The 17,754-nt window shown below is 37.4% G+C and overlaps 1 protein-coding gene across 1 annotated transcript; it reads left to right on the forward strand.

The window, feature by feature from the left end:
- The first annotated feature begins 2,253 nt into the window (after window positions 1-2,253).
- Window positions 2,254-10,787, forward strand: irf8 (interferon regulatory factor 8). Its single transcript, XM_061881084.1, has 9 exons — window positions 2,254-2,408; window positions 2,507-2,704; window positions 5,354-5,537; window positions 5,710-5,813; window positions 5,884-5,941; window positions 6,208-6,255; window positions 9,450-9,845; window positions 9,914-10,029; window positions 10,101-10,787. Exons 2-9 carry the CDS (start codon window positions 2,534-2,536, stop codon window positions 10,290-10,292), a joined length of 1,269 nt encoding a protein of 422 aa, XP_061737068.1. The 5' UTR covers window positions 2,254-2,408; window positions 2,507-2,533; the 3' UTR covers window positions 10,293-10,787.
- The last annotated feature ends 6,967 nt before the right edge of the window (window positions 10,788-17,754 follow it).

The raw sequence follows: 17,754 nt of genomic DNA on the forward strand, positions 1-17,754 counted from the left end.
GTTCTTAACCTTGTTGGAGGTACCGAACGCACATTCACCGAACCCCTCTTAGTGGAAAAAAAAAAAATTCAAATTCAAGACAAAGTTATGTGTTTTTGGTAACACTTTAGTATGGACAACATATTCTAAGTAACAAAGACTTAATTTACAGGTTTTTGGACACTAGGGGGAACATATTCTAAGTAACAAAGACTTAATTTAGAGGTTTTTGGACACTAGGGGAACATATTCTAAGTAACAAAACTTAGTTTTGAGGTTTTTGGACACTAGGGGAACATATTCTAAGTAACAAAGACTTAATTTAGAGGTTGTTGGACACTTGGGGAACATATTCTAAGTAACAAAGACTTAATTTGGATTTATTTGGTTCGGGTTATAATGAGGCCATGCTTAATAAGTACTTAATAATGACTAGTTAAAAGCCAATATGTTACTAATTTGCATTTTAATAAGCAACTAATTAATGGTGAATATGTCCCCCATACTAAAGTGTTACCATGTTTTTTACTGGTCACAAAATGAACCGTGCATGAACACCTTGTTCAAAGAACAAAACTCACACTAGACTGCATAAACTCACAACAAATGACACACCTGCAAATCAGTGTGACTTCTGCTGTTGCCGTATCCGTAATACGCCGATAGGGAGAAGTTTTTATTGAGACGATGAGTCAGGTGTGTTTTGACCTCTGCCGAACCCCTGAGGCCGACTCACCGAACCCCTAGGGTTCGATCGAACCAAGGTTAAGAACCAGTGGTCCCTGGTTTCCTGGGCGCCATACCTGCTGTTTGGGTTGGGCTCTCTGGGCGGCTGGGGCTGCACTCTGGCTCCCACGCACTCTGGGAGTCAAATATATTGTACATACAAACACACATATACTCACACACACACCGTTATTCATACATACAAACGGTACCTACGCTCCCACATACATAGACAAATAGAGTACATACCTACATACTCCAAGTCCGTCCATCTACACGCACATTTACGGTACAAACATACACATACTGTACATATACATTCACTGTACAAACAAACATACATATACTGTACATATACATTTACAGTACAAACATTCATATACACATTCTGTTCATACACAAGTACATATACATACATACACTCATGCACATAATCATGTTTCATCAAACATATATCAACGTGTTACCCTAGGGTAAACTGGGTAACACAAGGCATATTGACAGAGCTTAACCCATTGTTTCTATAACAATCTACAAGATTAATATAGGTGTCCTCTCTCTCTTCCCTTTAATCTTTTGGTATTCTTTTTTTTTTTTTGCTTGAATTTCATTTATTTTATTATCTTTCTAGCTATCATTATGTATACGTATTGTTGCATTTGAACAACTGTATTGTTGATAATAGAGGTAAACTATTGGTTTTGTTAATGATCAATAGCGCGTTTTCTATTGGTATTTGTATTGCTCCAGTTTTAGTGTAAAAATGCTCATTGTCATTACTATATTATTATTTATTTCGCTAACTGCTTATTTGCTATCTCTTTTACGATCATATTTGTACATATTGCATGTGCTGGTGTTGTTCTATTGTTGTTATTGTTGTATTTGTTGTTGTTGTTTTTTTCTCTCTGTCCAATCCCCCTCTGTCTTCCTTTTTTTTCTCTCTTTCTATCCCCTCCTGCTCCGGCCTTGCTGCACCAAATGATAATATAAATACATTTAATAAAGTCAAATTCAAATAAGGCAACAAGAGAAGTATCCTACACTTCTCTTTTGTAAAGTAAATCTGAACAGCCGGTATGGGCATCTACATCAACTATATGATTTGCCCTAGAAGCTGGACAGGACAAAAAAAAAAAACAGTAAACATATTAAATGGCTGTCATTGGATTAGCAGGCAATCATTTGCATACTTTTGTATAATATAAATAGTATATACAGTTATTTTAAATAACTAAATATTTAAAAGTGTTGATATATTTTCTAAACTGCTCATGGCAAAGTTGGAGCCTGTATAGATAGTGATAACTTCATTGATAAAAATCAGAGTTTAGTGAAGTGGAAAATTACTGACCACGAATTGTAATTTATAGTATATTGTTCTCAGAAGAGCGTGCCAAAAAGAAGGATCTACAGGAATCCCCACGCCACACGTTTACTTATGACTCTACTTGCAAGGATCGCTGACGTGGGCAGCAACTTTATAGCCAGCCTGTCTGTCAGCTCAGGCCATTTCTTGTAAATGCCCACAGTTAATAGAACTACACTTCCGTAGTAGGCGGGGCGTGACGTAGCCTGGACGACGATGATTGGCCAGCGTAGCCAGGAGCTCGTCACTACTATTGACAACAAGACGTCAATAAACCTGACATGGATGAACGTTGGCATCATTTGACTTCTGACGGCTCCGGCAACTTATAATTGTAAGTACTTTTACTTTCGCTTTTGGAGGGACTTTCGTTGATATCTCTTTTCAAACAACACTTTCCTTAATTCAACACTTTTTTTTTTCCTCCACTAGAATTGGGTTGTAGGTGTCTTCAACGCGATGTCAAACTCGGGAGGTCGGAGACTGAAGCAGTGGCTGGTGGAGCAGATCCAGAGTACGCACTACTCCGGACTCCTTTGGGAGGATGAAAGTCACACCATGTTCCGAATTCCATGGAAGCACGCTGGGAAACAAGATTACAACCAAGAAGTAGACGCATCCATCTTTAAGGTTGGTACTGTACATCACTGGTCCCCAACCACCGGGTCGCGGCTCGATCGGTAGGTCGCAGAATAATTTTAAATGATTTTTTTAAAATGTATTATTATTTTTTTATTTATTAAATCAACATAAAAACACGAGATACACTTACAATTAGTGCAGCAACCCAAAAAAACTCCCTTTTTCATGACAAAGAAAAAAAAGAATACCCCCTCACCCGGCCGCGGGACTAAATATCAAGCGTTGTCAGCAGCTACACAAAGGTTGGGGACCACTGCTTTACATCATTGGTTCTCAACCTTTTTTCAGTGATGTCCCCCCCCTGTGAAACTTTTTTTTTAATTCAAGTACCCCCTAATCAGAGCAAAGCATTTTTGATTGAAAAAAAAAGAGATAAAGAAGTCAAATACAGAACTATGTCATCAGTTTCTGATTTATTCAATTGTATAACAGTGCAAAATATTGCTCATTTGTAGTGGTTTTTCTTGAAGTATTCGGGGAAAAAAGATATAAAAATAACTAAAAACTTGTTGAAAAATAAACAAGTGATTCAATTATAAATAAAGATTTCTACACATAGAAGTAATAATCAACTTAAAGTTTCCTCTTTGGGGATTGTAATAGAGATCCATCTGGATTCATGAACTTAATTCTAAACATTTCTTCACAGGAAATAAATCTTTAACATCAATATTTATGGAACATGTCCACAAAAAAATCTAGCTGTCAACACTGAATATTGCATTGTTGCATTTCTTTTCACAGTTTATGAACTTACATTCATATTTTGTTGAAGTATTATTCAATAAATATATTATTTATAAAGGATTATTGAATTGTTGCTATTTTTAGAATATTTAAAAAATATCTCACGTACCCCCTGGCATACCTTCAAGTACCCCCAGGGGTACGCGTACCCCCATTTGAGAACCACTGATTTACATCTGAATGATGGTGTGGTACACCTTTTAAGAAGGACCTCTTTAATATGGCTGACCACAAATCATTGTTTTCACTTTTAAATATTACTCTACCTCTGTCTACCTATGATACAACGATTATATTGATAATAATAGTCTTAGATTATTTCCATAGAAATGTGTTGTTTGTATAACTTATAGCAGTGGTTCTCAAATGGGGGTATGCATACCCCTGGGGGTACTTGAAGGTATGCCAAGGGGTACGTGAGATTTCTAAACATATTCTAAAAATAGCAACAATTCATAAATCCTTTATAAATATATTTATTAAATAATACTTCAACAAAATATGAATGTAAGTTCATAAACTGTGAAAAGAAATGCAACAATGCAATATTCAGTGTTGACAGCTGGATTTTTTTGTGGACATGTTCCATAAATATTGATGTTAAAGATTTTTTTTTTTTGAAGAAATGTTTAGAATGAAGTTGATGAATCCAGATGGATCTCTATTACAATCCCCAAAGAGGGCACTTTAAATTGATGATTACTTCTATGTTTAGAAATCTTTATTTAGAATTAATCACTTGTTTATTTTTCCAACAAGTTTTTACTTATTTGTATATCTTTTTTTCCAAATAGTTCAAGAAAGACCACTACAAATGAGCAATATTTTGCACTGTTTTAATTTTAATAAATCAGAAACTGATGACATAGTTCTGTATTTTACTTCTTTGTCTCTTTTTTCAACCCAAAATGCTTTGCTCTGATTAGGGGGTACTTGAATTAAAAAAATGTTTACAAGCGGTAAATCACTGAAAAAGAATTGAGAACCACTGAGTTACAGCACAGGTGTCCAATTCAAGGCCTTGGGGCCAGGTCTTGCACACCACGTTAAAGCCTGGAAATAATCTTTCTTACTAAATGTATTCATTCTTTCAATGTCAACTGAAAAATAATATATATGTATCGCATTAAACTGCATACAGTTTAAACCTTAATAGTATCTGATTATGCAAGACTTATTATATTCTCATATATTCCAAACACATTTTGTTGTTAAAACAAATATTTACTTGGCTTCTTGATTTATGATTTCAATAAGAGTTTGTTTATCCATAAACAAATATAATAATCAAATGAATAGGCTATAAAGGGATCGATTATTCATATATAATCATATATATTCACTGTTACTAGTGGCCCTCTGAGGGCAGCCACAACTGCGATGTGGCCCTCAATAACAAAAAAAAAGTTAAAGTACCAATCATTGACACACACACACACACACACACACACACACGTTGTGGTGAAATTAACCCCTGTATTTGATTCATCCCCTTGTGGGATTCATTTTAGTGATGTAACCCCCAATTCCAAAAATGAGTTTGACTCCCATGACTTATAGTAAAAATAATTATATATGTACAGACCAATGAGACAATCTCGTTGCTGGTTTCCTCCAAAGTCTCACTCTTAATATTATTATACTTAACTAAGTAATTACTGTCATTATATACAGTAATGTTAATTTTACATTACATATCTTTTGTGTGAAAAATAGATTGTTCAACAAAATCTTGTTTCCTTGTTTATGTCAAGAAAACACTCATTTTTGAAAAGCAAGTAATTAAAGAGACTGTTTTCAAAAGTATAAAATGTGAATAGAGACAATGTGACACACGTATTTAAAAAAAAAAGTTACATTAATTTAATTTAATAACATGTTTTTCTGCAGGCATGGGCCGTGTTTAAAGGCAAATTTAAGGATGGTGACAAGGCAGAACCAGCGACTTGGAAGACCAGGCTGCGTTGTGCCCTCAATAAAAGTCCTGACTTTGAGGAGGTGACAGAAAAGTCTCAGCTTGACATCTCTGAGCCATACAAAGTCTACCGAATCGTACCTGAGGACGAGCAGAAACGTAAGCTCTCGTCTGGAATATGCATGTTCATACTGTTCAAATCTTTCATTATGCATCAGCAGGCATGTTGCAGTCATCTGTGACATTTGACTATCCTTCGTTCAGAATATGAAATTGTGTTTAAAGTATGCTCAATTAATGTGTAATGAGTGCTTGTATTGTGGATGCACAGATGGAAGAAGCTCTGTGATGTTGGCATTGGCTTCCAGCAGCAGCTCTGGCGACATGATCGACATGGACTGCAGCCCTGCAGACATCGAGGGGCTCATTAAAGATGTAAAGATTTTTCTTACTTGTCATTTCATGTCAAACTACTACTTTTTTAATAATATTTTCTTTTTTGCAGGAGGAAGGCTGCAGGTTTCAGGCCAGCCCAGAGTACTGGCCCCAGACTAGTGTAGGCGGTAAGAAAAAAAGCACACACATTTTCCGCCACCACAAAACATATTCATGGACTCGACTAGCTTGTGTGTTGTTTGCTTGATGCTGTGTCAAATCAAACGCTGCAGTGGAAGAATTGGCTAACATCCTGTTAAACTTTGCTGACTAAGGCGATTGTTTGGTTGTTGTATAAATATTTCTGATGAGGAGGCAAAGTAATGACACAACAGCGTGGTCAGAAGTCGTTGGGAATGTGCCTCGAGTCTTAAGTGTTCTCTGTGATCCACAGCTTTCTCTCTGCATCAGGACCCATTACCCTCTGGCACGCTCAGCTCAGGTAATTATTGGAACACACACAAATACAATTGTCAGACTTACAAACAGATGGCCCCGTAACCCCTAATTTAAATGTTACAAAGTCTGCCTGATCAGAAACCGGAAGAATTTACAATTTTGAATTTAACAAAACAGGAAACATGGGTATGGTTCATTAGTCAAGTGAGAACACTCCTGAATATTGCATATTAAAAATGTAAACAAAACAAGACAAAACAGACAAGTGAGTTTAACTCAGTTGTTTTCCTTTGAGTTGTTGTTTTTTTTTGTGTGGAAAAACATGAACAAAAAAGTACTTAAGTGAGTGAAAATAATTTTGTCTCCATATCAACACAATATTCCTTACAGGCAGAGAATAGTTTAGAAGTATTATTTTATTATACAAGTGAAAAAACATTCATTGTTCATGAATAAATGAAAAACAAATCAAAAGTGCTTTACCTCTCTATTTCTATTTTATGTATATGTGTATGTATGTATATATGTGTGTATGTATATATATATATATATATATATACACAGTGTTACCTCGGTTTTTTTGTTAGCAATCCGTTCCAAAAGGTCAGTGGACGACCGAATTGTACAAAATACGAATACGTTTTTCCCAGAATAAATTATGCAAAGTCTGTTATAGCAAACAGTTGTTTATTCCTATCAATTTATTTATTCAAATGTATTGTTATTATTTGTGCTAAATGAAGTAGAAATTTGTAATTATACTTTGAATATTTTCATGACTTTCGCATTAAATACTTGTTAACAACATTCTAAATACAGTTTTAACATTATGAGAGCCCACCATACATTAAATAACACATTCATATTCACCTTTACACTCAGTTTGATCCAATATAATAATGTTCACTGAGGCTGAATCCATCAGTGGCCACTGTACTGAACAACGAGCTCTGATTGGTTTGGGCCAATCTCGAGGCCAATACAGCAGTATTATTCACTTTAGTTCATCAATGCTTAATTTTGGCTAAAAATACGCAGAATATGCTCTATCATTAATTAGCGGTATTGAAGCTGCAAGCTTCAAAGGACATTTTATATCACTTTTAGTTTTTGGTGAAGATGGTGATGAGCGCAGAGCTTTGTACTTTGCTACATGCTCTCTTTTGAATTTGATTGTGTTTCTCACCTTTTTTATCACAGTGCTGGCACTTAAAGACTTTCTTTGGTCCCATGGTGGCTTGTTTTGCAGCCTTTCTTTATAAAAAAAGTCACCAACATGCGGGATTCTTTGTTTGGGATCTGGATTCCAAAAAAATCATACGCATGCAAATAGTTTCGGAGTTAAGGGGACTCATGTTAATTTTAATCTGAATTTAAAACACTTTCTTATTGTCTAGATAATATGTATTGAATATGCTTTAGTGTAAACCTTGCGTAGGTTTTGCTCCACAGTCACTTTTATAACCCGTTTTTTGAGTGTGTCAGCAAGATGTTTCGTTTGTGGAGGCGTTCGTAGATTGAACATGAAACGATGCCCCACCCTCTTCCAACGTACCCGCTTTTATTTGTTTTGAACGTACAATGTTTAAAATATGTATCCTGAAGTCGTCACCGCTATTTTTTTTGTCCTGACAGCTGAAAATAAACTTCCTAAACATACCATATAGATTAACTCGGTCACAACATTAGGTACACCTGCACACTCCCTGATAGATTCAAGAGTGCCTGTACGTCGCATGTCTGTATTATTATGCGCATGCCAAGATTAGATGAAAACCATACTTTCTACTACCTTTTTTTAGTAGGAGCCTCTGACTCCTTTTTGGCTGAGATTTTGACGAAATATCTAAATAGGTGCTTCCACCTCACGATGATGTCACAACGTAGCCAGACTACAAAACCCTGCGAACCTACACATTCAAAAGTGCATGCAAGCTCACTCCAAAATGCATGACCTTATGATTTGCCACTTTTCATTGTTTAACACAAGTATTCAACATTGTAACAACATTTACAGAATAAGTCAGAAAATACAAAAATCATCATATATCTCTTTTGATGGGGACCTATTATGCAAACCAAATTTTCTTACCTATTAGTACCTGTTTTTGTGTATTTCAGATCTGCTTAACTCCCGACCATTTGAAATCATACCATGTAGGCATGGCAGGGATATTTATAAAATAATCTTGCCTTCCTTTGTACAAACTCCAAATGAGAAGTTTTGAACTTGCTCAATTTGTAATGTTTTACCAATTGGTGACGTCAGTGGATATCTCCATGTATGGTAATGTTTTACCCGAAGAACTTTGCGCGAGTCCGCCATTGTAGCCTGACGTAGTCAACAAGTTCCTTCTTTTTCTCTATCCACTTGTTGTGGCGCAGACTGGCTCGTACATGCACATGCACCATCCGTTATTGTCACTTCTTATACAAGGTAGCATATTGTTCTAATTTATATCTGTCACAAGACTTTATATAGAAGCGCTAAAAACTACAATTTGGCTGACGGGCAGAAGACTCAGTAGTAGTGAAGACAAACAATTAAGACCGCTTACAAAACGGCACATCCTGAAAAGACGGTCAGGAAGTGGCTTGAATATGGCCTGAAAACATAATCTATGCCAGTAATTCTCAAAATGTTGTACGTGTACCACTACTGGTAAGCGGGCTCATTTTAGTGGTACACCACTTGATTAAAGTAAAATATTGTATTATTTTATATTCAAACTGTTACAGTGTGTAATATTACAGAGGCAAATACTGTATATTAATTATACATGTTAAATAAAACCTCTGCCTTGTTTTTAAAAAAAAAATCACTCTTAAGCCTACAGGCCATTATCGTGGTACTTGAAGAACCAATTTTTTTCTTGGATGGTACTTAGTAAAACAATTTGAGAACCACTGATCTATGCAACATTTTGACCAAATAATCACCATTCCATGTTATGTAGACCACAAGGAAGTGTTTTAAATGCAGAAGAAAAATCATAATATTATCTATTTAAGTGTGCAGTGTTTGGTCATCTGAGTAGGAAAACACAACTGAGTCGGCTTAGCTTTTAGGACCTGCTCTGGATGTCCCCAGTAGCTTCGTGTTGGCTAGGAATCGAACCTGCGCTGTCTGCACGAAAGACAGCAGTGTGCACCACTATATAGGCTTAGTTATCCTACATTCCATGTGATTTATTAAGTTATTCTTTATAGTTCATTGATCATTATTGTGACCTCTAGCCTTCTCCCAGATGATGATCTACTTCTACTATGGAGGCAAGCTGATGAGCAACACGCTGGTAACGCATCCCGAAGGCTGTCGCATCTCGCCTTGCCAGCAGCACCCGGGCCGCGGCGCCCCCTACAGCTCAGACAGCATGCAGAGCGTTTATTTCCCGCCGCCGGGGCTCATCGAGTACGAACGCCAGCGCCACGTGACCCACAAGCTCCTGGGCCACTTGGAGCGAGGACTGCTGCTGCGGGCCAACCAGGAGGGCATCTTCATCAAGAGATTGTGCCAGAGCAGAGTGTTCTGGAGCGGAATGGCCGACGCGGGCTTGCATTACAGCTCCGTGCCTTGTAAACTGGAGAGGGATGCGGTGGTGAAGATTTTCGACACTGGGAGGTTCCTTCAAGGTGAGTTCTCCTTTGACTCCGCCGCTAAAGACTGCAAAGAGGTTTTAACCTCGTGTTTCATGTCGCAGCACTGCAGCAGCACCAGGACGGTCAGATTCCCGCTCCCGATCCGACTGTGACTTTGTGCTTTGGGGAGGAGCTTCATGACCTCAACACCGCCAAGAACAAGCTGATCGTTGTGCAGGTAAGAAGCGACAAGCTCGGATATTTTCTTGCCAAGTTTTTTTCTTCACTTCAGATGTGGGTCCGTCGCAGATCACGGTGGTGAAGTGCCAACAGCTGCTGGAGGCCGTCAACTCGCGGCGCGCTCAGACTTACTGCGCCAACATGGAGCTGTGTGAGGACTTCTCGGCGGAGCAGATGGCACGCCTTTACCAGGACCTGTGCAGCTACGGCAGTCCTCAAAGGTCCGGCTGCTACAGAGAAAACGTGCCCATCTCCGCCTGAGCGTGCAGGAGAGCAACGTGAAACTCTTCGTTTTGGTGTGCGTGACGCTCAGCTTCGTCACAATGTCTGAGTTAAGTGTATGCAAGACAGTAGCCATCTTTGTCAGTCCGTTGTAATAATGCACTGAAACAAGCAAAATATTAGGCACACTCTACTGCTGAATCAAAAGATGATATTGTTTTGTCTGACACTGTCACATGAACTTTGCAGTATTGCTGTATATTATTGTACCTTGCAGTGGTGTTCAACCTGATTTAATCCACCAACAGATCTATTTTTGAATTTTTTTGTAACGCAAATCTACACGTTTCTTTTTTTATATCGTACTCACTGTGCATTGAATGTGAGATAGAAAATCTCTGTTTTTTAATGTCGTTTTGTAAAAATATTAATGTAAGTTTATAGGCTTTTATATGACAGATAGGTTTTACTATCATCTTTTTAAACCTTTTCAAATGTTTTAATCACTCCATTAATAAAAAAAAAATCAGATTCCCTCTGACTTCCTCTTTTTGATTTTTATCCATCCAGCCATCCATGTTCTACCGCTTGTCGCTTTTGGGGTTGCAGGGGGTGCTGGAGCCTATCTCAGCTGCGTACACCATGGACAAGTCACCACCTCATCACATGGCCAACACAGATAGACAGACAACATTCACACACTAAAATAACTGAGATTTATATCGCGCTTTTCTAGACACTCAAAGCGCTCACAGAGAAGTGGGAACTCATCATTCTTCACACCTGGTGGTGGTAAGCTACATCAGTAGCCACAGCTGCCCTGGGGTAGACTGACAGAAGTGTGGCTGCCAGTTTGCGCCTACGGCCCCTCCGACCACCACCTATCATTCATTCATCATGCATTCACCAATGTGAGCGGCATCGGGGGCAAAGGGTGAAGTGTCCTGCCCAAGGACACAACGGCAGCAATTTTTTGGATGTCAATAGGTGGGAAGCGAACCCGCAACACTCAGGTTTCTGTCCGGCCGCTCTACCCACTACGCCATGTTGCCCACACTCAGGCCAATTTAGTGTTGCCAATCAGTTTATCCCCAGGTGCATGTCTTTGGAGGTGGGAGAAAGCCGGAGTACCCGGAGGGAACCCACGCAGTCACGGGGAGAACATGCAAACTCCACACAGAAAGATCCTGAGCCCTGGATTGAACTCAGGACTACTCAAGACCTTCATATTGTGAGGTACATGCACTGGCACACGCAATAACCCCTGTTTCACTAACCCCTGTTACACTGTGCTGCCTTTTTTTTTAATTGTTATATTTATTACTATTTAAACACGTACCTTAAATTGACACCCCTGACAGCAAAATGAGTCAACACAAGTGCATTATAAAACTAAGTAAATATACTTAAGGTAAAATATTTAAATGCACAATATTTAATGTGGCATACATATTCAAATTAATCCATTCTGCAATTAATTTCTAGAATATTTTTTTTTTTTTTTTTTACTCAACTTGTTTTTGTGAAAGTCATGTAAAATGCACACGTCACATCGCACAATATGCTCTTCATTCACTGAGTATTTGTGTATGCGCGTGTGGTTACAGGGGAGTTTTCATTTAATTCTACAGAACTCTAGCATGTGTTGAGGTTGTCACAGGAAGCAGACTAACCACAAAGAACATCTGTGGCTTGAGTCCTTAAAAATAAAATCAAGGATTATTTATTTATTTCTTCTATTAATCTACATAAATGTACAGAGTGAATGCAATGATTATTTTCACGATACCTATATAGTAATACAAAGTACATCCATTTTCTACCGCTTATTCCCTTTTGGGGTCGCGGGGGGGGGGGGGGGGGGGCTGGCGCCTATCTCAGCTACAATCGGGCGGAAGGCGGGGTACACCCTGGACAAGTCGTCACCTCATCGCAGGGCCAACACAGACAGACAACATTCACACTCACATTCACACACTAGGGCCAATTTAGTGTTGCCAATCAACCTATCCCCAGGTGCATGTCTTTGGAAGTGGGAGGAAGCCGGAGTACCCGGAGGGAACCCACGCATTCACGGGGAGAACATGCAAACTCCACACAGAAAGATCCCGAGCCTGGATTTGAACCCAGGATTGCAGGAACTTCGTATTGTGAGGCAGACGCACTAACCCCTCTGCCACCGTGAAGCCCGAAATCATGACTTAGGTTTTGTATTTATTATGTGTGAACACTATATTAATGCAATTTAGATGGGAACGCATTTTGAGCCTATACAATTGCAACATTGTGCAGGAGTAAATAATGTTAGCATACCATTGATTTGATGCACTTTTTCCAGCTCCAACGTGTATTTATTTGAATGCTTATAGGGAGGGTGCGGCCTAAGGGGATCAGCACTTATTACCTCATTTTTATTGAAGGTCACATCACAGAGAGGGCTGCTTGTAACAGTGAATATACACCATATGAATGTAATTGTATAATCAACTCATGTATTATTACACAAACACTTATGCATTTAATAATTAATTGTAAGTACAGTTTGATAGAAAACTTGCTTTGAAATCATAAACCAGGCAGATATTGAAGAATTATTTTCATTTTAACAGAAAAAAAAAATCTGTGCACAGCCATGTCCCTGCTAACCAGCTAGGGGCTAACTAATCGTGGCCTCCAGATAAACTATTTCTTACAAGTGTTGCCGAGGAATGGCTAAACATGTTACACTACACAACACCATGAGAGGATACAATAAACCATACTAACCGCTAATCTAGAACTCTTGAATGTAAACAGGTTGGGCAGAGCAATACAAATATTGACTTTAATAAAGTAGAGTATTAAGTATATGGTCATAACAACAGCAATCACTTAAAATTAGTTTTTTTTTAAAGTTTTTTTTTATTGTTTACAAATTCAGGAACTAAGTTTCAGGACACAGGAGGATTCTTAGAACAAAACCCAATTGTTTTAGATCAGAGCCAATAATATGTTCTGCTTATGTTTAGTTACTTAGCACCATTGAATATATATATCACTAAAAATATACAATTTAATAAAAAGGTAATCATTTAAATATTTGATTAGTATTGTGACATCGGCATCCAGTGTTTTTATCAGATTATAATTGTGATCAAAAATGTTTTCAGTCAATGATGTTGCATCAGAAAGTAGCCAGATATTAACAGTAAATTAGCAAATATTTTAATAATTGTTTTAAGAAAATAATACAACCGTAAATGACACGACATGTTACAGCTCAATTTGGAGTTTTGAAATGGTTCTTGTGGAGGTTGCCCCGCTGTGGGTTCTTCTGACACAAAGATCCTTCATGAGCCTGGTAGTCTGAGGTAACAATTATTTTTATTTTCATAAGCAGTCTGTTCTTGCTTTCCAGCAAAATGTATTTCGCTCTCATGTCTCGGCTAACCAGAAACTCCCCACCTCGTCTCTCGTCACGGTTGCTCCTAATAAGGGCGACAGGGGATTGGATAAAAAGGCCCAGCTGGCCAATCTACTCACTTTCATTTATATACCAAATAATATATTGTTATATACATCGTTACCGCAGGAGACTGTAATATATTTTGCAATATAAATGTTATGCTATACCACCCAGCCCTACATTGAGTAAGAATGATAATGTACTTTATTGACGCACATTTTTTACAGGCTTTTGTGATCCTTTAAAATAGCCTGAAATCACTTTGAGGGAATTTCAAGCCTTTTCAAAAGATCAAGAAACTGGTTCTATTAGGTGCTGTATTTGTTTTTAAATTTGTTTTGAAATAGTTTTTTACTGAAACATCAATTTTTTTGCCTATTTTGTGTTTTTAAATGTTACTGTTGTAAGTATTTTTATTTTTTTTAAACATGTGAATTATAATCACATTAATATGGTTGTTTTGTTGTTGTTATATTTATTATGAAACCTGTTTTGCTGACCTCTTGGCCAGGTCACGCTTGTAAAATTATTTTACTCTCAATGAGTTTTTTACCTTGTTAAATAAAGGAAAAAAAATTAATATTATTATCACATTAAATGACGTGGAATCCCAGAGCTGGGCCTCGGGCCTTGACTTTAACACCTGTTTATTCAGGGGTACAGATTTGTTGGGCAACTTCCTTTCCTCTGGCAAAATGGCCAAAAAAGACATTTAACTGACTGTGAAAAGTCAAAATGTGTAAAAACAAAATATATTAAAAAATCGACAAATGGAGTAACTACATAGCTAACCAACTAACTAACATGTTTGTGCCTCTTTGTAGAACCTGCTAATAAATATATACAGTATATAGGAAACTAATGCTTTTTCATACATTACAAACACAGAACAATTTTTGTAGCATTTTGTTATTTTTACAGTAGAAAATATATATTTTTTATTATTACATTTCACCCAAAAAAACAATTCCGGTGACCCCCTGGCACCCCAAACAAGGAACTGTAGGCTTTAGGCTTCTTAAGACCTCACAGCTGTGTTTGTACGCTCATGTCTCTTAAAAACTAAAGGAAGTTGACCCTAGCCGACCTTTTTGTTCTCCTTTTTTCCAAATGAGAATTGATAAAGAACCCAATTGTTAAGCAGAATCGAATTGAATCAGTATTGTAAAAATGGATCAATTTCCGTCCCTACTCACAACATAATCCCAGTTTTGAAAACCTAACCACAAGAGGTAACAGGGTCGATTCCCTTGTTCTCCGAAATTCTTTCTTGTGGATTGTCAATAAAAAGCTTCCTCTTTCTCAAAAGCAAGACACTTTTAATAGGCCCTAACTGGAAACCCCAACATGAAACTCCAACGCCAGTCAAAATGTTATTTGAAATTCCAACCTTTGCTTTAAAACCCAGACCCTAGTTTGAAACGCTATTAGGAAACTGAAGGGAAACACATTACAGGCCCGTTGTTGCAATAGCAAGAATGATCTCTATTAATCAAAGCAACTTACATCAGCTGAACTGAAGTGCTGGACAACAGTGCAAGAAAGACGCAGCATAAAACAAGAGCATAATAGATATGATAAAACAATAAAAATAATAGAAAATATTGTTTGGGGGAATTCTGCCTATCCTCAATCCCAATATCAGATTTACTGTAATATGTACAGGAAAAGTAAAAAAACACACAAAAAAAAAAACGGTAGGAAGATGTGGCTAACAATGCAGGTAATGGGGATTAGATCTATACCCTCTACAAACCAACGACATTTGACATACCGTAAGTATATATGTGACGTAGGCATAGGCACATTTATAATAATAAAAACAATAATAATGTTAATAATAATAATTTTTTCTTTACCTTTTTTTAGTCATTCTAAGCGTTTTCGTAACATTGTTTTGGGCATATTGATTCCAAACACGTTTTCTATTTCCCTTAACAACAACAACTACTACTAATAATGGCAGACTTCATGAGAGTCAACAAAGACTACTTTGGGACAAATGGTGATCCAGAAGAACCTTATATTTTGAGCCTGACAATAAAGAGGATGAGCTCCAAAATTTAGAAGTTGTATGATAACCGGCTTTAGTGTAACACTGAGCATATTGTAGCAGTATTGCTAAGTGCTAAACAAGAAACACAAATCATGAACATAATAAAACAATCAATTACTGTACAATGTCAGCTCTCTCTCTCTTTTTTTTTGTTTTTTAACATTCCCTGTCCATTTAATTTATAATGCACTCTTAATCTAACTGGATCTCAAAGTGCTACAAAGTTAACCATTCAAAAATAACAAAAAGACAAGGTTATGATTTGTCATATTGATACTTAGCAATCATATGCTTTTCTGAATAAAAAGGTTTTTAAGAGTCCAGGCTCTGAAAAGCCCTCAACTGAATTGTTCCAAAGGCGGGGTGCAGCCCAGCAGAAGGCTCGGTTCCCTATTGTGGACAGCGAGGTGGTGGGGACTTGGACGAGCATGGTGTTTTTTTAATCTGAGTGTGAGGCTTGTCTATTTGTTGGAATACCTACTCAGCCTTCTTCTGTCAAGGTGAGATGCATGATTTATGATCTAGAATAAACTTACAGACACACGGTAGTGATCACTGCGCCGCTATAAATAGTTTGTCTGCTTCAGCGCTTATAATAACAATATCACTATCCATCCATTTTCTATTGCTTGTCCATTTTGGGGTGGAGGGGGGTGCTGGGATTGGTTAATATTCAAGTCACAAAATGTAAATAGTGTATTGTTGATGCTTTTTGTATGGTTATTCATCAGATTTTATGAGCAAAATAGAGGAGCTCCCAGCAGACTTTTATTTCCCTTTATTTACAAGTTACAATGCATTATTAAAAAAAAAAAATAATCCACCCGCCGTCATGTCTTTCATAATGATTGTGAACAATAAGCAAAATTCCCAAAAATGTGCAGTTGCCCTTTTAGTATTAGCAGGTTTTATATACAGTATATATATATATATATATATATATATATATATATATATATATATATATATATATGTATGTATATACATAATGCACAAAAAAGAGAAAGACCTGTCTTTTTCTCTCAAATAAGGAATGTGAATGATGGGCAAAAATCCCCCCCAAAGTGCAGAAGATTAGTGTAATGCTCTTGCTCAAATGGTAAAGTGTTCACTTTGCATGCAAGAGGTGACAGGATGGAGGTGTGTGTTATGGATCATTTTCTGTTAACAAAAGTCTTTTTCTGTCTCCAAAAAAATAAAAAAATACTGAAACTATTTCAATAAACCCGAGCCACACCTTGACACCCTTGTATAAAACCACAACCCTAGTTTAAAACCTGATGTAAAAGCTTAACTCTAAGTGAAAAACCTAAACGAAAATCCTGACCCTAACATGGAACTCCAACCTTATCTTGACACAAATATGAAACATATCCCTTACTACAGTGTGAAACATTTATGTTTGCCCTAACTGCAAACCCCCAATGGCAAATACTAGTTTTAAATCCTAATCCACAAAGTGTGGCCACTCAAATATTTAAACCATACCATTTTACGGTAAATTATATATTACTGAAACATTGTTAACATGATTGTGGAATTTGCATGTTGTCCCCGTGACTGCGTGGGTTCCCACCGGGTACTCCAACTTCCTCCCACTTCCAAAGACATGCACCTGGGGATAGGTTGATTGGCAACACTTAATTGGCCCAAGTGTTTGAATGTGAGTGGGAATGTTGTCTGTCTATCTGTGTTGGCCCTGTGATGAAGAGGCGACTTGTCCAGGGTGTACATCGCCTTCCGCCCAGGTGCAGCTGGTTTAGGGACAAGCGGCAGAAAATAGATGGATGAATGGCTGGATGTCTTACAGTAATGCAGTGTTTCTTAATTATTTTCTGTCATAACTCCTCCCCTCTCCTACCTGGTTCCCCACTGAACTGAATTACTATTGCGAACATGACAAAATGAGTTACATATTTTAGATATGCCACTGACAACGACTCCTTTTTATTACTATTACCTTATCCATCTCTTTGCTTTACAGTCTTGTGTATTGTTCA

The sequence above is a fragment of the Nerophis ophidion genome, linkage group LG02 (assembly GCF_033978795.1).
Source record: "Nerophis ophidion isolate RoL-2023_Sa linkage group LG02, RoL_Noph_v1.0, whole genome shotgun sequence".
Taxonomy (NCBI): Eukaryota; Metazoa; Chordata; class Actinopteri; order Syngnathiformes; family Syngnathidae; genus Nerophis; species Nerophis ophidion.